Here is a 25,107-nt window from a genome sequence, read left to right on the forward strand (position 1 = left end):
CAAACACTTATGTTGGAGTCTTTAAAACTCGTAGTTCAACCACTCCACATATTTCGTGTTAACAAACTATAGTTTTGGCCAGTCGGTTAGGGCATCTACTTTGTGCATGACACAAGTCATTTTTCCAACAATTGTTTACAGACAGATAATTTCACTTATAATTCACTGTATAACAATTCTAGTGGGTCAGAAGTTTACATACACTAATTTGACTGTGCCTTTAAACAGCTTGGAAAATTCCAGAAAATGATGTCATGGCTTTAGAAGCTTCTGATCGGCTAATTGACATCATTTGAGTCAATTGGAGGTGTACATGTGGATGTATTTCAAGGCCTACCTTCAAACTCAGTGCCTTTTTGCTTGACATCATGGGAAAATCAAAATAAATCAGCCAAGAAAGAAAATTGTAGATCTCCACAAGTCTGGTTCATCCTTGGGAGCAATTTCCAAATGCCTGAAGGTACGACGTTCATCTATATAAACAATAATACACAAGTATAAACACCATGGGACCACACAGCCGTCATACCACTCAGGAAGGAGACGTGTTCTGTCTCGTAGCGATGAACGTACTTTGGTGCGAAAAGTGCAAATCAATCCCAGAACAACAGCAAAGGACCTTGTGAAGATTCTGGAGGAAACAGGTACAAAAGTATCTATATCCACAGTAAAAGAAGTCCTATATCGACATAACCTGAAAGGCCGCTCAGCAAGGAAGAAGCCACTGCTCCAAAACCGCCATAAAAAAGCCAGACTACTGTTTGCAACTGCACATGGAGACAAAGATCGCACTTTTTGGAGAAATGTCCTCTGGTCTGATGAAACAAGAACTGTTTGGCCATAATGACCATGGTTATGTTTGGAGGAAAAAGGGGGAGGTTTGCAAGCCCGAAGAACACCATCCCAACCGTGAAGCACGGGGGTGGCATCATCATGTTGTGTGGGTGCTTTGCTGCAGGAGGGACTGGTGCACTTCACAAACTAGATGGCATCATGAGGGAGGAAAATTCTGTGGATATATTGAAGCAACATCTCCAGACATCAGTCAGGAAGTTAAAGCTTGGTCGCAAATGGGTCTTCCAAATGGGCAATGACCCCTAGCATACTTCCAACTTTGCTGCAAAATGGCTTAAGGATAACAAAGTCAAGGTATTGGAGTGGCCATCACAAAGCCTTGACCTCAATCCAATTGAAAATTTGTGGGCAGGCAGAACTGAAAAAGCGGGTGCAAGCAAGGAGGACTACAAACCTGACTCAGTTACACCAGCTCTGTCAGCCAACTTATTGTGGGAAGCTTGTGGAAGGCTACCCGAAACATTTGACCCAAGTTAAACAATTTAAATGCAATGCTGCCAAATACTAATTGAGTGTATGTAAACTTCTGACCCACTGGGAATGTGATGTTTTTGTTTATCTTTGTTTTGGCCGGGTGTGGTTCTCAATCAGGAACAACTGTCTATCGTTGTCTATCAACTGTCTATGATTGGGAACCATACTTGGGTAGATTTTTCCCACAGGGTTTTTGTGGGTAGTTAATTTCTGTTTCATGTTTTCCACCTTTCAGGACTGTTTTGGTTATTCCCTTTGTTATTTTGTTATAGTGTTCAGTTTTAATAAAGGAAGCATGAACACTTACCACGCTGCGCTTTGGTCCGATGATTCCTCATCTTCAGACGACGGATACCGTTACAATTATTCTGACATATCACATTCTTAAAATAAAGTGGTGATCCTAACTGACCTACAAGAGGGAATATTTAGTAGGATTAAATGTCAGGAATTGTGAAAAACTGAGATTAAATGTATTTGGCTAAGGTGTATGTAAACCTCCGACTTCAACTGTATATCGAAACTAATGCACTCTTATACACAAACCAGTATTTAAAGGAAAGATTCACTCATTTTGAATGGTATGTGGTTTTTGTGCATCTCGATGCACATTTGACATACCGCCTGTATTTCTGCCTGCTTGAATGGCAATAAGCTCAGATGCACATGAAAACATGAAATGACCCCGGGAATTGATAGAACATTCAAAATGGGTGATTCTTTGCTTTAAGCTTTTGAGTGAACGATGGATTGATGGAGGAGCCGGAAAAAGGAACAGCTCCTATGGCATCAGATAAAGGGCAGTTATTTTAGACAGAAATTATTCCTGTGTCTCTCTTTTACTATTAATAATAATGAGTTTGAGAGTGTTGTTTGGAATGATTCTGTGTTTGAGATAAACAGAGACAGACAGTGTAGCCTGTTGGTTGCTGGGCTATTAGTAACGTAAGCTATTCTCCAAACTCCAATGGTCCATACCCTACTCTCTGCAGAGCATGGTCGACATTGCTCAGACAACGGTTGTAACCAAAACACCAAGTGAGAAGGGAGGTCTTCTGATGAATGGACTTCCATACTCCATACTCAACTCAAAGGCAAAACGCATGCGCTTTCAGAGCCTATTTTGGTTGTGTGTGTGTGTGTGGTTATTTTTTTGTCCTGGTTGTTGTCACGAGCACGGCTGTCGTGGCATGTGTCTCATTATTGGTTTCCCCAGGGAGCAGAGTGAGTGAGAGATGTAAGATAAGATGTGAAGTCATGTTAAGCAACAGCTGCCAGCCTGGCTCTCTATAAGCTACAGCCGCTAATCTCCACCAGCCAAATGGAGACGGGACAAGTAGGAGCACAGGCAGCAAACACCTAACTCAATCAAATCCAAATCTTTCACTCAGGACAGACAGACAGGCAGGCACAAAAAGCATCCACACCCACTGACACTGAATCTCCCTTAACATGGAGCAACGTTCAGTACTCAAACTGATACCTAGGCTAATACATGACTAATTTAGCTGAAATGCTAAATAGCATTGTCGTGCTAGCTAACGTTGATCAGATCTGGCATTGCAAGGCAACAACTGCCCACTATGGCAAGACTGTGACGTCTACAATAACACAATGACAGTGAGTTGTGTCAACTTTGAGCTGTGCCCCACTGCCTTTGGTCTCAAATGTTTTCAGAATCCTCCCTCCAGATTTCCTCTGGCCAAACGCAGTTTCCTGTGACCTTTCACCCCATGCAGGAACACCTGCTTCCTACTTCCTGTTATTGCCCTGGCCACACAGAAAGTAGCCCAAAAATGTATAGGAATTCGGGAGTCAGGTTAACTTCGAGTTAGATGTGAGTGAGTGGATATGTGGAATATGGAATTTCTCTCAAATTTGTGTTGTTCCGCCCTACGACACCAAAATGCATTGCAGTTGTGGCTAGCTCACCATGTGTAATTAGAGGGCTATTTGTTGTGGTACAGAAATAGTTTCATAAATTGTGAATCTGCACAATATAAACAATCACTTCCCATACAACATGAACCCTCCCTCACTGCATGACCCAAACAATTCCTGAATAATGTAAAATATTCTCTGATCACACCTATTTGGACACACCTACTCATTCAAGGGTTTTCCTTTATATTTACTATTTTCTACATTGTAGAATAATAGTGATGTAATGCTTCAGGTGTCGTAGGTGTGTGGAGTCAAACGCAGGAGACAGTGAGTGCAAAGCTGTGCGTCTTTAATAGCACCAACGCACCACAGGATGCTCACAATAGTAACGGCCCCAAACACAGGGAATGAGAATGTACAACGGAAAAGTAACGACCAGGCACTAACACGTATCTCTACAACAGAGCCGAAGGTTACACTGAAATAATCCCGCACAACAACCAGGCGGGCCGGCTGTCTAATAAAGACAAACTAATTAACTAATTACACATGAACAGGTGCTACCACTAAACATACAAGGAGGGAGAGGAAAAACAATCAGTGGCAGCTAATAGGCCGGTGATGACGACCGCCGAGCGCCACCCGCCCGGGAAGGGGAAACACCCTCGGTCGGACTCGTGACAGTACCCCCCTCCTGCGCGCGGCTCCCGCAGCGCGCCGACACCGGCCTCGAGGTCGCCCGGAGGACGAGGTGCAGGGCGATCCGGATGGAGGCGATGGAAATCCCTCAACATGGATGGATCCAAGATGTCCCTCACTGGTACCCAGCACCTCTCCTCCGGACCGTACCCCTCCCAGTCCACGAGGTACTGCAGGCCCCTCACCCGGCGTCTTGAGTCCAGAATGGCCCGGATCGTGTACGCCGGGGTCCCCTCGATGTCCAGAGGGGGAGGGACCTCCGGTACCTCACTGTCCTGCAGGGGACCAGCTACCACCGGCCTGAGGAGAGACACATGAAACGAGGGGTTAATACGATAATAGGAAGGGAGTTGTAATCGATAACACACCTTGTTTATTCTCCTCAGGACTTTAAAGGGCCCTACACACTGCGGACCCAGCTTCCGGCAGGGCAAGCGGAGAGGTAGGTTTCGGGTCGAGAGCCAGACCCTGTCCCCGGTACAAACACGGGGGCCTCACTGCGGTGGCGGTCAGCACTCCTCTTCTGCCGTCCACTCGCTTGTCGTAGAGATTCCTGGACGGCCCTCCAGGTCTCCTTGGAGCGCTGTACCCATTCCTCCACCGCAGGAGCCTCGGTCTGGCTCGGATGCCATGGTGCCAGGACCGGCTGGTATCCCAACACACACTGAAAAGGGGACACGTTAGTAGAGGAGTGGCGTAGTGAGTTCTGAGCCATTTCAGCCCAGGGAATGTATCGTGCCCACTCCCCTGGCCGATCCTGGCAATACGACCGCAGAAACCTACCCACCTCCTGGTTCATTCTCTCCACCTGCCCATTACTCTCGGGGTGATAACCGGAGGTCAGGCTGACAGAGACCCCCAAGCGTTCCATGAACGCTCTCCATACCCGAGACGTGAATTGGGGGCCCCGATCAGAAACGATGTCCTCCGGCACCCCGTAGTGCCGAAAGACATGGGTAAATAATGCCTCCGCAGTCTGCAGGGCTGTAGGGATACCGGGCAACGGGAGGAGACGGCAGGACTTAGAAAACCAATCCACAATCACTAGAACCGCGGTGTTCCCCTGAGACGGCGGAAGATCGGTCAGGAAATCTATGGACAGATGTGACCATGGCCGCTGTGGAACGGGGAGGGGTTGTAGCTTCCCTCTAGGAAGGTGCCTAGAAGCCTTACTCTGAGCGCACACTGAGCAAGAGGAGACATAACCCTTAACGTCCTTAACCAACGTAGGCCACCAATACCTCCCCTGAAGGCTCCCCACTGTCCTCGTCACCCCAGGGTGACCCGAGGAGGGTAGGACGTGAGCCCACCGAATCAGCTTGTCCCGAACATCAAGCGGCACGTACCTTCGCCCCGCTGGACACTGAGGAGGCGCGGGTTCAGCCCGTAACGCCCGCTCGATGTCCGAGTCCACCTCCCATACCACTGGGGCTACCAGCTTAGAGGCGGGAAGGATGGGAGTAGGTTCGGTGGACCCATCCTCGGTGTCGTAAAGGCGGGACAGTGCGTCAGCCTTCACGTTCTGGGAGCCCGGTCTATAAGACAAAGTAAACCGGAACCGGGTAAAGAATATAGCCCACCTTGCCTGACGTGGGTTAAGTCTCCTTGCAGCCCGAATATACTCCAGATTCTGGTGGTCGGTCCAGATGAGAAAAGGGTGCTTAGCCCCCTCAAGCCAGTGTCTCCACACCTTCAGAGCTCTAACCACCGCTAGCAACTCCCGGTCCCCCACATCATAGTTACGCTCCGCTGGGCTGAGCTTCCTTGAGAAGAAAGCGCAGGGGCGGAGTTTTGGTGGCGTACCCGAGCGCTGTGATAGCACGGCACCCACCCCAGCCTCGGACGCGTCCACCTCCACTATGAATGCTAGAGAGGGATCCGGATGCGCCAACACGGGCGCATCAGTGAACAGCGCCTTCAACTTGTTGAATGCTCTGTCCGCCTGTGCTGACCACTGCAATCGCACCGGGCCCCCAGCAGTGAGGTAATGGGAGCCGCTATCTGGCCAAAACCCGGATAAACCTCCGGTAGTAGTTGGCAAAACCCAAAAACCGCTGCACCTCCTTTACCGTGGTTGGAGTCGGCCAATTACGCACGGCCCTAATGCGGTCACCCTCCATCACCACCCCGAGGTGGAAATGCGATATCCCAGAAAAGAGACGGCTCGTTTAGAGAACACGCATTTCTCAGCCTTGACGTATAGGTCATGCTCCAGCAGTCTACCAAGCACTTTGCGCACCAGAGACACATGCGCGGTGTGAGTGGCGAGTAGATCAGAATGTCATCGATATAAACAACCACTCCCTGCCCGCACAGGTCCCTGAGAATCTCGTCTACAAAGGATTGGAAAACGGCTGGAGCATTCTTTAACCCATACGGCATGACGAGGTACTCATAGTGGCCGGATGTAGTACTAAATGCGGTTTTCCACTCGTCTCCCTTCCGAATACGCACCAGACTATACGCGCTCCTGAGATCCAGTTTTGTGAAGAACTGCGCTCCGTGGAACGATTCCACCGCCGTAGCGATGAGAGGTAGAGGGTAACTATACCCCACTGTGATGGCGTTTAGACCTCTATAATCGATACACGGACGCAAACCTCCCTCCTTTTTCCTCACAAAAAAAAACTCGAGGAGACGGGTGAAATGGAGGGCCGAATGTACCCCTGTCCCAGCGACTCCGTGACATATGTCTCCATTGCCAACGTCTCCTCCTGGGACAGCGGGTACACGTGACTCTTGGGAAGCGCAGCGTCTACCTGGAGATCTATCGTACAATCCCTTCCCGGTCGATAAGGTGGTAATTTAGTCGCTTTCACTTTACTGAAAGCGATTGCCAAATCGGCATACTCGGGGGAATGCACACCGTGGAACCCTGGTCTGGACTCTCCACCGACGTGGCACCGATGGAAACTCCCAAACACCTTCCAGAACACTCCTCTGACCACCCCTGGAGAACCCCTGTCTCCACGAAATGTTAGGATTGTGCCGGGCCAGCCAGGAGTCCCCAGCACCACTGGAAACGCAGGCGAATCAATAATAAAAAAACTGATACGCTCCCTATGATTCCCCTGCGTCACCATGTCCAGTGGGACCGTGGTCTCCCGACCATCCCTGACCCTAATGGCCGGCTATCTAGGGAGTGCACGGGGAAAGGAGAATCTATCGGCACCAGCGGAACCCCTAACTTAAGGGCGAGTCCGCGATCCATAAAGTTCCCAGCTGCGCCTGAATCGACTAGCGCCCTATGCTGGGAAGAGGGAAAAAAGTGAAGGAAAGAGATTAAGACAAACATATGGCCAACAAGGGATTCTGGGTGAGTCTGATGCTGACTCACCTGGGGTGACCGAGAAGCGTTCCACCTGCCATCTCTACTCCCAGACGGACCCCCCCAGCACCGATCAGACGTGTGTCCTCTCCGACCACAGTTGGTGCAGGGAAGGCCTCCTCCTCCGGTACCCCTCGGCGCAGCCCCTCCCAACTCCATCGGAATGGGAGCGGAGGGGCTGGGTGGTGGAACGCACAGGACCCTCTCTGAACGCCCGCGGGCAGCCAGCAGATTGTCCAGTCGAATGGACATGTCAATCAGCTGATCCAGTGACAGAGTGGTGTCCCGACAAGCTAACTCCCGGCGGACGTCCTCTCGGAGACTACACCTGTAGTGGTCCATAAGGGCCCTGTCGTTCCACCCAGATCCGGCTGCCAAGGTCCGGAACTCCAGCGCGTAATCCTGGGCGCTCCTCCTCTCCTGCCTGAGATGAAAAAGTCGTTCTCCCACCGCTCGGCCGTCTAGAGGGTGATCAAACACGGCACGGAAGCGGCAGGAAAACTCTGGGTAGTGCTCCCGCGCTGAGTCTGGGCCATTCCAGACTGCGTTCGCCCACTCCAGAGCACGACCCGTGAGGCAGGAGATGAGGACACTCACCCTCTCCGCTCCTGAGGGAGTGGGTCTAACGGTGGCCAGGTATAGCTCCAGCTGAAGCAGAAACCCCTGGCAACCCGCCGCCGCTCCATCATAAGCCCTCGGTAGCGTCAGACGGAGGGTGCTGGAGTCAGTGATGGGGAGTCCGGAGCCGGGGGTGCCGAAGGTGGAGAGAGGAGACCACTCCTCTCCCATCGGTCCATTCTCTCCATCACTTGATCCATCGCGGATCCGATCCGATGGAGAACGGTGGTGTGGTGGAGAACCCGTTCCTCCATCGATGGGAGAGGGTTGGCTGCTGCTCCTGCTGACTCCATTCAATTTGATACGGGGTGCGGGATTCTGTAATGCTTCAGGTGTCGTAGGTGTGTGGAGTCAAACGCAGGAGACAGTGAGTGCAAAGCTGTGCGTCTTTAATAGCACCAACGCACCACAGGATGCTCACAATAGTAACGGCCCCAAACACAGGGAATGAGAATGTACAACGGAAAAGTAACGACCAGGCACTAACACGTACCTCTACAACAGAGCCGAAGGTTACACTGAAATAATCCCGCACAACAACCAGGCGGGCCGGCTGTCTAATAAAGACAAACTAATTAACTAATTACACATGAACAGGTGCTACCACTAAACATACAAGGAGGGAGAGGAAAAACAATCAGTGGCAGCTAATAGGCCGGTGATGACGACCGCCGAGCGCCACCCGCCCGGGAAGGGGAAACACCCTCGGTCGGACTCGTGACAAGTGAAGACATCAATACTATGAAATAACACATATGGAATCGTGTAGTAACCAATAAAGTGTTAAACAAATCAAAATATATTTTATATTTAATATTCTGCAAAGCAGCCATTTACCTTGATGACAGCTTTGCAAACTCTTGGCTTTCTCTCAACTAGCTTCATGAGGAATTCTTTTCCAAAAATCTTGAAGGAGTTCCCACATATAGCACTTGTTGGCTGCTTTTCCTTTGCTCTGCAGTTGATGTTAAGATGTAATTGTTACTTGAACTCTGTGAAGCATTTATTTGGGCTGCAATCTGAGGTGCAGTTAACTCTAATGAACCTGTCCTCTGCAGCAAAGGTAACGCTGGGTCTTCCTTTCCTGTGGCAATCCTCATGAGAGCCAGTATCATCATTGTGCTTGATGGTTTTTGCAACTGCACTTGAATAAACTTTATAAGTTCTTGACATTTTCCACATTGACTGACCTTCATGTCAGTAATGATGGACTGTCGTTTCTCATTGCTTATTTGAGCTGTTCTTGCCATAATATGGACTTGGTATTTTACCAAATAGGGCAAACCTCTGTATATCACCCCTACCTTGTCCCAACTCAACTGATTGGCTCACCTGTTAATTGAAATGCATTCCAGGTGACTACCTCATGAAGCTGGTTGAGAGAATGCCAATAGTGTGCAAAGCTGTCATCAAAGCAAAGGGTGGCTACTTTGAAGAATCTCAAATTTCAATTTGTTTAACACTTCTTTGGTTACTACATGATTCCATATGTATTATTTCATAGTTTTGATGTCTTCACTATTATTCTATAATGTATAAAATAGTAAAAATCAACAAAAACACTTAAATGAGTAACTTTTGACTGGTATTGTAACTGAGGTTGGGTGGTTAAACACAAGGAATTGTGTTTTAGGGATTTAGTTCTTTAGGGATTGAAAGTTAGATCTTACTCTTGTGGGTCAGAAACAGTAACATTTATATTCTTAACGGTTCAGAAAATTAACATTTAAGCGACCATGAAGATGCTACGCAGTAAACTATCTTTCTTTGGCCTAATCTCTCAAAAGCTTTAGTGAGCCATAAACCTCAACTCTTAAAATGCTCCCTCACTCAGTGGTGACGCAGAGGTTCTCTTTCATTGTAATGACATCACTGTAAGTGATTGCTTTAAGTGGCTGCGCCGTTTCAGCCCAACCTTCCCTCCGCAACTCCACCAAGCCCAGTCTATTTCATTACCCAGCATCCTGTATCTAATAACTGTTCTCATTGGAACAGCACACAGCGCCGGCTAATCCATACAACCGGGCCTAGCGCAAGCAGAGTGGACCGTTCGTCTCCTAAATTAAAAGCTACATCAGGGAAAATCGCTGTAACGTATGAAAAAAGAAAACTGAGCAGTGCAACCTGTCCAACAACCCTCCACCCCCTCCCTCTCCAGCCTTGTCTCAGGAGGACCGATGGCCAGCAGAAAATAGTTTAATGCCGTTTTTAACCTTCAGATGCATCAGCTGGCTCAGGAAAAGGTCACTTCCTCCGCCAAGTATCGATCCCATTCGTAGGAAAGCCGGCGGAGAGAGGCACTACAATATATTTGTTGTTTGACAAGGATGTGCACCCGTAAATGTTGGGTTAAATCTCTTAGGAAGGAAGGACGCATTTGCCACTTTGTATGGATGTGTGTGTGAAGCGTGCTTCCATGCGTGTGTGTAGTTGGGAGGGAGAGGTCCTTTGAAGGAGAGTGTTTTATGTTTATGAATTACACGTTTATCCATCTGCTGCTTTACAGTATGTGTGGAGAGGAATATTAGATCAGGTTTAGATCAGGCTTTTGTGGAAGCGACACTAACGTCTGGTGTTAATTTTGTATTTGTATGTGTGTGTATGTGATATGTCCAGCATTTTAAATGTATAGCCTAAACGTATACTTAAAAACAGGACATTAACCAATCCTCAATCGTTAACACAATGGAAAGGTCAAATGCTTTATTTATTATCTAAATGTTGAAAGTACGTGGGCGTGGAGAGAAACAAAATGGTGCAGTTTGAGGCCATGTGGTGGAGACTGATGCGGGTGCTGGGGATGGGGGTGTGAGCAGGTGGGTCTGGGCAGGTGTGATGTCATTGATGTTTGTGTGCTTCTGTATGCTGTTTGTATGTGTATATTTTGTATTGTAATTTTTTTAAATTAATAAATGTGTAGCCACAATTTAATGTCTGTCTGCAAGGCTTGGACTGGGAATGGGACCAAGATGGAGGATGGAGGTCAGCAGTTGCCATGGATACTAGAACAATTCATTACTAATCCCCTTTTATTAAATATGCGTGAGAAAAGAGCAACTTTCCTTCCCAGTGGCACACCAGGGTTCTGAGTTATTGTAATCCAATGTGAGAAGAGATGTCTGTACAAACAATCCGATAAGATTGTGGTCGCCAACATTTCTGAACGTGTCATCCATCGCCTCCTCTGGTTGGATAGTGTTTGACATGGGCTTCCCAGCCCAGCCTCAAAACACACTGCCATTCCCTAGTGACTTAAAATTCTCTATCAGCTGTGCCGCAGCTCAGGATTCTTCTGTTAATGAAAGCCGTGAGGGGGCTAAGTGGACAGTGGTGTTGTATTACTTAAGGTTGAATGGTACTTCCAAGGCTAAAAGCCTGAACACAGCATCAGCCCTGTTTCCGTTGGAACTGGAAGGAGAAGGTCTTCCTCTCAGTCCTCTCTCTCTCTCTCTTAACCGCTCCATGTTGTCACAGCGTGTTAGGGTCTGTGAGTGAACATGTCCTGGTGGAGCAGCCCATCGGCCCGGCTCAGCAGCACACTGAGGCTCCTCTCGGTTGGACGGACGTGGCCCCACCTCAGCCCCACAAGGACAGGCTATTTTTGCCCTCATCAGCACTTGTTAGATGGCAGGCCTCATGAGGTCACTTAATACATGATCGAGGGCCCAGGTTTGGGGTCAGAGCCAGCCACGAATCTGAGCAAAGTTGGTGTGCAACACACATGCATATGTTCATGTACTGTATATTAGAGTATATGTGAATATACTGATCCAAATAATGTAATTAAGATCCTATTTTAGATCACAATCCATGTCAAATTCACTGCTTTCTTAATACAGTTAAAGTGGAACTTTTAGCAACATGAAATCTTATTAAAATCTGTTCATATACACCCCCATGAAGAATATATATATATATATATTTTTTTTTTATTTTTTTTTTTTTACATTTTCTGACACACGAGCACTTAGATATGGTCATTTCAGCGGTTTCATAAACACATAGAATATCTGGGAATGACGTCTAGTATGGCATTTGTGAAATTTCTATAGCAATATAGAGTGGGAGAGCGGTCGTGCGTTTGGACAATTAATAGACACTGCAGTAAATAAGCCCCCCCCCCCCCAAAAAAAACCTCTGTCTTGTTCTGGACCGAAGTCTACACAGACCAGTGCGCCACAGCCAATCATAGCTACAGTAGGCCTATATGCAAATAAGCCATTTGCCACACGGCCTGCCATTTTGAACTGAATTGTGTGTTTACAGGCAGTAGCAACGGCGTGACATTAGATCACATTAACACATTCACCAAAAGCCACAAAATACACCTGAATGGATTTCTGCAAATATGTTAATAGCAAGGTAGTCCTCTTACATTTGGGATCTTCAAAGCCCCATTTATCAGATAACCATGAAAAGGTAGGCTATCTATCCCTCAGTCTCTTATGCACATCAACACGAACACGATCAACAACTAATGCTAGCCAGAGCGAGATGAGCAAACAATCTAACAAGGGATCTTTAGACAAACCTTCTCAGACTTGTTCAGCTAGTTAGCTGTCAAAATTGCACTGATAAACGACAGCGAACAGCAGACTGCTCGTCCTTCTGCAGCTTGGCTGCCAATGCATGCTTGTCCTAACCCACGTTTTGACAACTGAATGGGAACTTGCCTGCCTGCCCGTCTATTTGATCAAAGCCAAACCTTCTTCTTCTTTGATGGGGGTTTAACTGCGGTTGGCATCCAATGTTAATGCTGCACTACCGCCACCGGCTGGACGGGGTATTGAATAAGAAACAAAAAAATAACATTTTGGGAAATGGGGAAAACGACGTCGTACAAAATAAAACACGTCAACTAACAAAACCCATCACACTTCTTCAATCACGTTCCATTCCAAAATACATCCCGACATATCCACTCCAAAATATATCCCTACACAGGCTCAGGGACCTGTGATGGGGCTACATTCACCGACAGGATTTCTTGCACGTCCTCGGCTGTGAAATCATGAAGACCCAAAGAAATGGTCAGCGGCATTCACAATGATTCTTCTTCTTCTTAGACTTCTTCTCTTCTCAGTTTATGACCATTGCAATAAATAATACAAAGTTGACCTTTTTATCATGTAGCATTTCACTATCCCTCATTTGATAAGAGACCTTCACTGGTTGTGGTGGCTTTACTACCATTGCTTCTTCCCCACCACTCGTTCCTTCCAATTTTCTCACTGCCTTCAGATAGGAGGCACGCTGGACACTCCTTACCCTTGCCACCTCATTCTCCTTCACCCTAACAGGGCACTCCTTACCCTTGCCACCTCATTCTCCTTCACCCTAACAGGGCACTCCTTACCCTTGCCACCTCATTCTCCTTCACCCTAACAGGGCACTCCTTACCCTTGCCACCTCATTCTCCTTCACCCTAACAGGGCACTCCTTACCCTTGCCACCTCATTCTCCTTCACCCTAACAGGGCACCCCAAGAATTCAGGCACATGTTCACCTCCACAGTTGCAGCATTTCCTTTCATCTGGCATATGATATTCTTCCCTTCTGCACACAATTGACACATGACCAAATATTTTACATTCATGACACTGAAGAGGCTTGTGCACAAAAGCTCTTACAGGGTATCGCATGAATCCTAACTTTATATGAGAAGGGAGAAACTCTTCATCAAAGAACAGTAGCATGGATGAAGTGATTTCTTTTTCCCTCCGTCCACCATACAGGTCAGTCGATGTGCATCAACCACTCCATCGATGTCTTCAGTTATATCCTCTGCTTTTATTTCTTGTGCCACCTCAGAAATAACCCCCTTGATAGGCACCATGCTACGACATTTCCACTCCGGTATCTTTTTGAGTCTTAAAACACACTTCTTCTGCACCGCAGACACATACAAAAAAAGTAAACAAGACCACTTCTTGTGATTCTCACCGACTCCACACATGACAGATTTTTTTCCTGGAGACATTAAACGTATTTCCCAAGTAGCATTGATCCAAAACCCTGACTTTGACCAAAAAAGTCTGGTGGTTTCCTATTTTCCAACATAGCTTTACTTGTCTTGTCTCCCTTTCTCTTCGCCGCTGTCACCCACTCATTCTCACTTTCTGTGCTATTAGCTTCACTCGACTCACTAGCAGTTTCAAACAAAACCTTGGTTTCCACCATCTTCCGTCCTATCCAGTTCTCAAACCCGGCAAAACCCTTGATGCCAAATCTATTTGACAACTAAGAGATATGCTAACTGTGGATAACAGTCGATCAAGTTCAGCATAGCTAGCAAGCTAGCTAGTAAAGCGATTCACATTTCTTTGGTAGCCAAACGAATGACACCTGAATCTTTAGCTGTCGCCACCGACAATAATATGAAGGGGGGAAAGTCTGTCACTAACCCACTCCTCCCAGCAGCTAGCTGGCAAATGTTAGGCTCCATGTTTTTAGCTCGCTAAAATAGCTAGCAAAATAAATAGATACGCTAGCCCAGGGGCGCACTGGCCGTATTGAAAAACAACGAATTCGCGGGCCAATGTTTTATTCGAAAAGATATGGCCCTTTATAATGTCCACATGTATATAGCATTTTAACATATTAAAACAAAAGAGAGAAATAGTATTTGTCCAGCCTTTGCTGCTAGGCTTGCAGATGTGCATAATATGCCGCGACCCTAATCGAAAAGTATTTAATAACTCCAAATAACAAAAACGTAGCTATAGGTTGTTGTAACATTTAAACGACATGTTTAAACATGTAACATGTTTTTTTTTGTTTTTAATGCGCTGCATGTATCACCAGTGATGTTGAATGCAGCATTGCTGTAGCCTAGGCTACTGCTCAAATGTTGCTGTAATAGGCCAACATGTTTTGGTGTTTTGTTGCATGTTTTGTTTTTTTGGTTATTCATTGTCAAGCGTTAAAAAACGATGCCAGACTGCAACATTTTAGTAGCCTAGCTAGGACTGTGGCATGTGTCTGCACATTTCCCCTCTGCTGCATGCTGTAAACAGGACACACGAAACCAGCGCAATTGAAGTCGAATTCACCTATGCGAGCGCAGCAGGCACTAAATACTTCATGACTCAACGGTTGATAATCGCTTGTGTATCATATTTGGCCCGACGGCCTTGACACAGGTGCGCTAGCCTATTAGCCATGTTACAACTGACTTGGGATCATTGCCTTTGCTTGTTTGATTGTATTGATATTCCCAGTCTGTATTTGCTCAAAATATTGACTAGTTGAAACTAAAATAGTGCATCCTGAATGGGTGGAGGCAGCAAACAATGTATCAGGCCAGCTGTGATTTACAACCTGATGGACTTGGACTACCAAGAAATATATTGGTGAATTACAGTGCCTTTGGAAAGTATTCAGACCCCTTGACTTTTTCCACATTTTGTTAGGTTACAGCCTAATTCTAAAATGTATTAAATCCTTTTTCCCCCCTCATCAATCTACACACAATACCCCATAGTGACAAAGCAAAAACAGGTTTTAGGACATTTTTGCTAATTTATTATAAATTTAAAAAACGGAAATATGACATTTACATAAGTATTCAGGCCCTTTACTCAGTACTTTGTTGAAGCACCTTTGGCAGAATTTACAGTCTCGAGTCTTCTTGGGTGTGATAAGACAAACTTGGCAAACCTGTGTTCGGGGAGTTTCTCCCATTCTTCTCTGCAGATCTTCTGAAGCTCTCTCTGGTTGGATGGGGAACATTGCTGCACAGCTATTTTTAGGTCTCTCCAAATATGTTTGATCATGTTCAAGTCCGGGGCCACTCAAGGACATTCAGAGACTTGTCCAGGAGCCACTGCTGCGTTGTCTTGACTGTGTGCTTAGGGTTGTTGTCCTGTTCAAAGGTGAACCTTCACCCTAGTCTGACATCCTGAGCATTCTGGAGCAGGTTTTCAACAAGGATCTCTGTACTTTGCTCCATTCATTCCTCGATCCTGACTAGTCTCCCAGTCCCTGCTGCTGAAAACATCCCCACAGCATGATGAGACACCATACTTTACCGTAGGGATGGTGCCAGGTTTCCTCCAGACGTGAAGCTGAGCATTCAGGCCAAATTCTCTGGTTTCATCAGACCAGCGAATCTTGTTTTTCATGGCCTGAGGGTCTTTAGGTGCCTTTTGGCAAAATCCACGAGGGCTGTCTTTTGCCTTTTACGAAGGATTGGCTTCCGTCTGGCCACTCTACCATAACGGCCTGATTGGTGGAGTGCTGCAGAGATGTTTGTGCTTCTGGAAGGTTCTCCCATCTCCACAGTGGAACTACAGAGCTCTCGATTCTTGGTTACCTCTCTGACCAAGGCCCTTCTTCCCCGATTGCTCAGTTTGGCTGAGCGGCCAGCTCTAGGAAGAGTCTTCGTGGTTCCAATCTTCTTCCATTTAAGAATGATGGAGGCCAGTGTATTCTTGGGGACCTTCAATGATGCAGACATTTTTTGGTGTCCTTCCCCAGATCTATGCCTCGACACAATCCTGTCTCAGAGCTCTACGGACAATTCCTTCGACCTCATGGCTTGGTTTTTGCTCTGACATGCGCTGTCAACTGTGGGACATTATATAGACAGGTGTTTGCCTTTCCAAATAATGTCCAATCAATTGAATTTACCACAGGTGGACTCCATCTCAAGGATGATCAATGGAAACAGGATGCATCTGAACTCAATTTCGAGTCTCATTGCAAAGGGTCTGAATACTTATGTAAATAATGTACAATTTTCTAAAAACCTGGTTACGCTTTGTCATTGTGGCATATTCTGTGTAGATTGCTGAGATTGCTTTTTTTATATATTTAATCCATTGTAGAATAACGCTGTAAGGTAACAAAATGTGGAAAATGTCAAGGGATCTGAATACTGTCTGAAGGCACTAAATCATGCATTGAACTGCATCCATCTATTCTCTTAACCTCTTATGAAGTTGGTTTTGTAGCATAAACTGGGAATTTGATATTTTTCACTAATATTATGATTGTCTGTTTGTTTCATATCTGCAAAGTATCTTAAACGCTGTCTGTTCCACTTTAAGTCCTCCCCTCAAATACTGTATCTCTCTGTTTAGATATCAGTTCCACCCTATTGTGTTTGTCTATGTCATCAGAAAGAAAGAAAAGTCACACACTCCCTTCATATCACCAGCGTGTCTAAATTCAGCTTTCTTAGTGTGACAGGCAGTGAAATGGAGGGAGAATGAGCGGATTAACATTACTGACACAGGGATGGGTTGAGATGACCACCAGGGATAATCCTTACGGCCACAAAAAAAACAAAACAAAAAATACAATTTTTACATCAGGCTAGCGGCCCAGAGTTCATGCCACAGCGCTCGTTCCAGGCACGCATTCTTTTTTTAAATTCCATCATTTGATTTGGATTGTGCGTGAGCAGTGGGCGGAAGAAGGTCCATCACCCGGGACCGTTCTTGTCAACCTTTGGAGCGGAGCGGCTGGTCGGCTGCAGTGTGATGCTTCTGTGTTATTTTTAACCAGGTTTTTTTTCCCCAGCCTCGGAGAGAGAGCCACACACTGAAAGGCAGACGAGGCAAAGAGGAGCGGCTAAGCCTGGGGATCAGGAGACAGGCGATTAACCTAAAGTCTGGTGCTTAGAACTTCAAAGTACAAATAGCCCTCTGCTCACGGATCAGATCCCGTCTAAAGGATGGCCAGAGGGAGCACGGGTGAACAGTTGCTCCGTGTCCCCACACCTACGTAGCTGGGGGTACTGGGGAGGGCAGAGGAGGGTGGGGTGTGGTTCTGGCATCCACAGAGAATAACACCCTTTGGGCTCCTTGCTGAAACAGTACTATGGGGGGGGTTTAGGTTTAGCCTTAGCCCTTGACATAGAGATGACATGAGCTGAGACTCTCAGTATCCCTGAGCATGGCGAGAGAAACCAGGAGAGGGGGTGATGAACAGTGGGTGTGTAGTACTGCTCCAGCAATACATTCTGTCAAGCTATGGATGTGATGGAAACCTGGAACCGAAAAAGAAGTGGTTTCTACATCGGGGGCGGCGGCAGCCTAGCAAATGTTTTATCTCTTTGATGGCTACGGGCCTTGTTAACTTCTGTGGTTTGTTTGTTTGTTTGTTTGTTTTCATGTTTGTTATCTCCGAAAGCTGGTTCAAGCATATTTACATGGCTCAGCACCCTCCGTGGCTATTATGGTCCCCATCCCTGGTCCCCATATGAGCGCAGCCCCAACCTCCTTCCTCACCCCTATTCCCATCCCACACCCCAACCCACAGAACCTAATGAACGACTAGCCACGGCTGATGAAACAGCAGCAGGTCTCTCTCATCTTCGCTTTCTCTCTCGGCTCTCCCCATACCCTCTCCCAATCCTCCTTCACAACCCCCCCCTCTCTCTCTCTCTATTGCTCTCTGTCTTTGAAGGAAGAGGTAGGAGGCTTCATTCTCAGTCTGCCTGCATTAAGACACATTCAGCTAAATTAGCCTGGCGTATCCGCCGACGTTGCTCTATTCTTACCACACTCTAAAGAGCCTACATTTTAATCAGCTTGCTCCGACGCACAGGCCAAATGTTCTCCCCTTCATAAAAAAAACACACACGAAAAATCTGATTGTCAGCTATAACTCTTGGGGATGAGGACGATTACTTTAGATTAAAATGGCCAAACATGACATAGCGAGGGAAACTCAACGGTGACCAGGAACTAGAAAAATGAATGCTTTCGAAACAGTGCGTGTGGGGTAAAGGACTTATGAGAGAAAGACAATTACAATTTTGAACATCTATTAAATATTAAAGAACTGAATGTGGTCCTAGAGACTCATCATTAGCAGTAATGGGTTTTATACATCGCACTATTCAGCTGCTTCTAATCTTTAGGAGGCAAGTCCCAACTGAATCATTACACATCCAATCCAACATCATGCAAAAGCTGTGTGTGTGTGTGTGTGTGTGTGTGTGTGTGTGTGTGTGTGTGTGTGTGTGTGTGTGTGTGTGTGTGTGTGTGTGTGTGTGTGTGTGTGTGTGTGTGTGTGTGTGTGTGTGTGTGTGTGTGTGTGTGTGTGTGTGTGTGTGTGCGTGCGTATGTGCAATGCAGAAGATGAAAATAATTCTTAGGAGAATCTTCACCTCTTCCTCCCCCACTCAGGTGTTTTGATCCTCAAACCCATCTCTAATACGTACTTGAGTGAAAAAGAGGGAAATATTTTTGCCTCAACATTGAACCACACACATTTGTATGAAAATTAGGGGGAATGTGGTGAAAATTGCTTGTGAGAAACTGGATGAGAAATTGCACTGAGCCAAGACCAATTTAGATGGCACTTATCCATATGGGGACTAAACATAAAACAATTCCTCAATTCCAATGCATGATTATTCTCCGTCACTGTCACAAATAAATATGTGAAGAAAATATTTTACTACAAATACTCAAAAATAATATTTTCTATTTAATAGTTTGAAGTCAAGTCTTGATCTCTCTCTGTCCATGCCTTCTCTTCATTTCCCATTTCTATGTAAATTCACTGCAGTGTACCACGGCCAGCAAGGCTACAGAATCAAGGTCACAGCAGCGCCTCTGTAAAGAAATGTTGATGTCTTTAGAAGGACTGCAGCAAACATTGAGAAAGTGTAAAGATCAAATCCAGCCACCCAGTGCGAAAAACATGGAGGCCATGCTAATTACTAGCCCCATACTTCCCCTGTACACACACACTCTCTCTCTCTCTCTCTCTCTCTCTCTCTCTCTCTCTCTTTGTTCCTTACTTTCTTTGCCTTGTCCTCCGACCAACACTCACTTGCTTTTCTTCTTTCACCATTCAAGATGGATTTTCAAATATTCAAATAAAAAGAAGAGTTTTGTAACTGTTTCCACATCGCACGGCATGGACAGATTGTAGGTAACTATTAGCGTCCCTGTGAGACTCCTCTCATTGATCATCCTCGCATAGTAGGTTCATTTGTAACATTGTGTGACTGGCTTTGGTGCAAAACTACCCTTGTTCAAAATAGCACTACAGCACATTTAATGCGTCATAAATTCTTTGTGGCCCTTATCAAGTACATACTTATTAAGAAAGAAAAAGAATCCGCCTCCTCACTCTCCCCAGCTGGCACCTTTTTTTCTAATGTTGAATGACAAAGGACAGTGAAGGCGTGCATATGTTTTAATATCGGTGTTTATGTGAGTGTGTATACTGTGTATACAGTACGTGTATATACATAGTTGTATCGAGAATTATTTAAGGTGTATATGTGTGTGTGGGCACGCTTGTGTGAATTCGGGTGGGGGGGGTCTAGTTGCTACGCGTCGCTTCGACATTCAGTACCCATTCAGTACCCCTTGAATGCTGGAGCTGTTTCCATGGTAACACTGACCCCTGGGAGTAGATGCTTTTCACCAGGAGCCTCTTTATAATGGATTCACAGCTCGGAAACAAAGGGGAAAAATACACTTTCTCTCTCCCTATTTTTTTTCTCCAGAAACTACTCTCTCTCTCTGTCAATGTTACAATGTTTGTCGAAGGAGTAAAAACAGCTCACTCTTATTTCTCCCCTATGCTACTGCATTGAAAAAAGATCTGGAGAATATAACCATTTTTATACTTCTATTCCCTTTTTCTAGCCCCTTTATTTCAAGCTCGATTCACTCTCTTTTTCTCTGTCTGCCAGTTATTTCTAACATAGTCCCTATTCGCACTCTTTGTTTGTTATCTTACGCCCTTCTCTATTGTTCTGGGTTGTTTCAAGTTATTATCTTGGTTATCTCTTTTATTCCGTTCCCTCGCCCAGTCCCTTCCTCTATTCAATTGATATCACACTTCTGTCATGTAGAGATACAATGTTAAGGCAGTGTGAAATCAGTGCAGTAACCATCTCTATGTCCTCTCTCTCTGCTCCTCTCCCCAGGCCAAGCTGATAGTACCAAACAGCACAGCAGGTCTGATCATTGGTAAAGGTGGAGCCACAGTCAAGGCCGTCATGGAGCAGTCAGGCGCCTGGGTGCAGCTCTCCCAAAAACCAGAGGGCATCAACCTGCAGGAGCGCGTGGTCACCATTAGCGGAGAGCCCGAGCAGAACCGTAAAGCCGTGGAGATCATTGTTCAGAAGATCCAGGAGGACCCCCAGAGCAGCAGCTGCCTCAACATCAGCTACTCCAACATCTCTGGCCCTGTGGCCAACTCCAACCCCACCGGCTCCCCCTACGCCAACTCAGCCGAGGTGAACCCCGCTGCTGCTGCTGCCGCCGCTGCCACAGCCTCCAGCCTCCTGGGTCAGGCCACCATGCAGAGTATGGGCGGCTTCCCCACCACCATGGGTCCCAGCTTCTCAGGCAACGACCTCCTGACCATCACCTCGGCCCTCAACACGTTAGCCAGCTACGGCTACAACACCAACTCCCTGGGCCTGGGGCTCAACCCCGCGGCAGCCTCAGGAGTCCTGGCCGCCGTAGCGGCTAGCGCTAACCCCGCCGCGGCTGCCGCTGCAAACCTCCTGGCATCCTACGCCAGCGATGCCTCCACCAGCGCAGGCCACCAGGCCGCCTCCCTGGGAGGCTTCACCCTGGGCTCGCTGGCCGCGGCCACTGGGGCCACCAACGGCTACCTGAGCGCCTCATCCCCGCTGATGGCACAATCCCTGATGGCCACTGAGAAGCAGATGCAGGAGGGGGCCAAGGACGTGGTGGAGATCGCTGTTCCCGAAAACCTGGTAGGAGCCATCTTGGGGAAAGGAGGGAAAACGCTAGTGGAGTACCAGGAGCTGACTGGAGCACGGATCCAGATCTCCAAAAAGGGAGAGTTCATTCCCGGCACCCGGAACCGTAAAGTTACCATAACCGGCTCTCCGGCGTCAACGCAGGCAGCTCAGTATCTGATCAGCCAACGGATCACGTATGAGCAGGGTGTGCGCGCCACCAACCCACAGAAGGTGGGCTAGAAAAAGGGAATGGAATGGAGGAAAACGAGTGGGGGCTTGGGGAGTAATGCAAAGTGAGAGAGAAAGGGAGAGGAGAGCAAGAATGTTGGAAGGGATCGTTCACACGTTTTTTCGTGTTTCAGTATTGTAAAAATGATGTGACGCAAAAAAAATGCTCGGAGAGAGGAGAAAGTGTAATGCGGAATACAAATGAAAATAAGGTGTAAAATGTAAATACGTTTTTATTACTTAAGTCTTGATCTTTCGGGATTTTTTATTGTTTTGTCTTTTTGTTCTTTTGTTTGTTTGGGTATTCTCCGGACAGTGGTGAATGCGATTTTAAACTGGCATGCTGCCGCGCTGCAGTTTGGAAAAGGGGGGCGGTGGGGGTACTGGGGGCCGACCCCCATGGAATCAGCCCCTTCCCCACCCCCACCCCCATTCCTGTGTAGCTCACTGATTTTTTTTCTTCAGATTTGCCTTCAGTTTCAATTTGCCCCTTACCCTGCCCCCCACACACTTTTCACCCTCCCCCTACAAGGGTCTGAGAAGACTGCAAAGAAGTGCTTGGTTTGAGATCTAAGGAAAATCCCTGTAGTTGATGACATTCCCCTCCTTTCCCCCATCCCTCGCCCCTCTCACAGCCCCCTGTTTTGGGCAAAGGAGGTTGAGAGATGTGCCCTCCTATCCCTATTGCCTCGCGCCTTAGGTTCTGATTTAGCCAGATGCATGCTATGCCACGCTCCGTATTTATATATGGGATGCTCGTGTTTCGTATGTAGGATGAAGGCAGAGACGCGTGGTGCATCTCATTGGGTCAGAATTCTAGCGTAGCGCAAGAGTACATATAGAGGTTGGGGCATTTTTCTCAACAAGGTTTGCAGTCTGATATTATGATTATTATTAAGATTATTATAGATATCATCATCATTATTTATTCATATGATTTCACCCAAGTTCGGTATTTTCCTTGTTTTTTTAAATCTGTGAATTCAGGTTGACATGAATGTAAAGACTATTTTTGATTTGATTTGTTTAATTTAAGTGGATTTAATAGTATGTCACGTAGTGTAATATACAGTATGTCTTATTTAAGACCAGTAAAAACTGCACCATAAGGACCACTACAGTGACGACGAAGAGGAAGGGTTAGCTTTGATATCCAGCAAAGAGCAGGACAGTAAATATTCACATGAAAACACACACACACACACACAAACCCTCTGATGACATTTCAGTGCTAAAAGGGATTATAACATATCTACATGGCAGATTACGGTGAAATCAAGCAGACTAGTCTCTATATACATACATAGCTGCACAATGAAAAATGCCACTTGCACAACAGGCCCAAGAGCAGCGTTCACATTCTTGCAGGAACAAAGTTCTCTAATAACGTCAACCCCCGAAGTTGTTTCAATGTTGTGTGAGCGCAGATTTCTCTCCTCTCTCTCCAGCTTAGTCTGTGTCCCTCAACATTGTGAAAAGCCAAAGTGTTGTTGCGACTGTAGGGCCATAGCCGTCTCCACTGAGATATCCAGCGAGCGCTGCTCTTCTGCCTGTGGCACTATAACTCTTAACTGTCTAGACAGGCCAGGCGAGACACTAGGAACAAGAGCACTTAGAACCTAGAGGTGGTGGCCCCGCCAGGATACGTACATACTACTGAAAAATACAAACACTGAAGATGAGAAAGTTGATAGTTGAAACGATCTCACTAGGGTCCAACCAGATTGCCAGGCCCCGTCTCATTGCAAACAGATCTATTTCAAGGTAGTTCATATTTAGAAGTAGTTTTCCCTAATACTTGTTCTTATCAAGCAGTGTTCTTCTGTCCACGATGAACGGGGGGAATGTAAGGTGGTACGGTCTGTTGGGCATTAACTACAAGTCTGTCTAACAGTTGTGGGTTATTCTGATTTTGGAAAACTGTAGGGACCTCCCACTACACACTCCCTGCAATGGATACTACCCACTAACCTATAAGCTGCTAAAGATGTTTTGGTTTGTTTTATCTTGTTTAGTTTTTTTTGCAATCGGAGTACACTGAAGTCCATCTTAATGCACTGTGAAGTGTGGGTATCTTTTTCTCTGCCCATGAGGTCAGGGCTGTGTGCTGTAGGAGCTTGGTCACAGGCATATGCGTTGTTATTATTATGTCAGGGAAATGTACACATGAAAATACCAGGAAACTACGGTAATCATATCTCATGAACAAAAGTCTATTTGCATACAATATCAGTTCTCAGTTAGATATGCAAGACGAGGAAAGAGTATTCGTGTTTCTAAACACTACGTTGAAACCGTGATCCTGGATTGAGGCTTTGGATGCGCTTTGACTCAATTTGGCATTGAAAGTAATGTGGTGGTGGGGGGAGTGGGGGGAGTGGCAGGTGTGCATGTTCAGCTTTTGCTATTCAAAGACAACAGTTGGAGGTATGTGGAGTTTTATCCCAATTTTGACCGGGTTGCTCTTTTTTTTAAGATACTCTAATCGTCCGACTTCCCTTTTCATATTTGCTGTTTTCAGAAACAGTTGAAATTGATGTATTCTGTTAGCTAACTGAAAATGGCGGGCTCACCTAAATGTGATTACTTCTAAAATGCCAAAGGAGGGGGGGGGGCACATTTTGCTTGACACTAAACAATCTAACTTGGTCTGGTAAGGGAACCTATCTCCCCAATTGGACATTTAGACACTGTAATGTAAAGGAAATCTATCCAATGGTGAACTCTCACTAGTATTCAACATTGGAATGTTTTCTCTATTGTCTATTGGAGCGAAAGTGAAGCGCGTATCTCGACAGATTGGTAAGGAGTCTTCTTTATTCCCATCTAATACCATCCACTTTCCTCACCCCCCCAACCCTTGTACCTCCGTGCACCCCATTCTTAAACATCAACCCAGAGCCCCCCTCTCACATCTCTCCATGGGTGATAGTGTCTGGTGTTGCGATGCATGTCTGCCTGCCCTTCCAGACCACAACTACTCCAAAACAATGACTGTCTGAGTCTCTTAATGCTTTGAGGGTAGAGAGAACAGAGTTCCCTTGGTTGTAGAGCTGAGCATTAGAGTGTAGTTAGTGACCATTTTGCCAGCAGCAGTGAGAACAAATTAGTAGGTGGCAAGAGGAAGTAAGAAAGAGAACCTGCAACCAGGCAACTCAGAGAGAGAGAGCTACTATCTGACTTCATTCTGTCAATCCCCTGGCCAGTGGTTTGAAACCATATTTTATCCTGTATGTTAGTGATAGGAGTGAAAACATTATGCTACATTTGGTACACATGCCCAGATACATACAGTACATTCATAAACACATTTACAGAGATTGCGAGTAGA

The 25,107-nt window shown here is 46.4% G+C and overlaps 1 protein-coding gene across 2 annotated transcripts in view; it reads left to right on the top strand.

Annotated features, from left to right (window-relative positions):
• The window catches only part of nova2 (NOVA alternative splicing regulator 2), a 65,594-nt gene extending 41,449 nt beyond the window's left edge, over positions 1 to 24,145 (top strand). For both annotated transcript variants that reach the window (XM_052525128.1, XM_052525132.1), the window contains one exon: positions 20,760 to 24,145. In XM_052525128.1, the coding sequence (XP_052381088.1) occupies positions 20,760 to 21,788 (1,029 nt within the window). In that variant the 3' untranslated portion in view covers positions 21,789 to 24,145. The remainder of the gene's footprint in view (positions 1 to 20,759) is intronic.
• Positions 24,146 to 25,107: the final 962 nt, after the last annotated feature.

The sequence above is a fragment of the Oncorhynchus keta genome, chromosome 1 (assembly GCF_023373465.1).
Source record: "Oncorhynchus keta strain PuntledgeMale-10-30-2019 chromosome 1, Oket_V2, whole genome shotgun sequence".
In the NCBI taxonomy this organism is placed as follows: domain Eukaryota; kingdom Metazoa; phylum Chordata; class Actinopteri; order Salmoniformes; family Salmonidae; genus Oncorhynchus; species Oncorhynchus keta.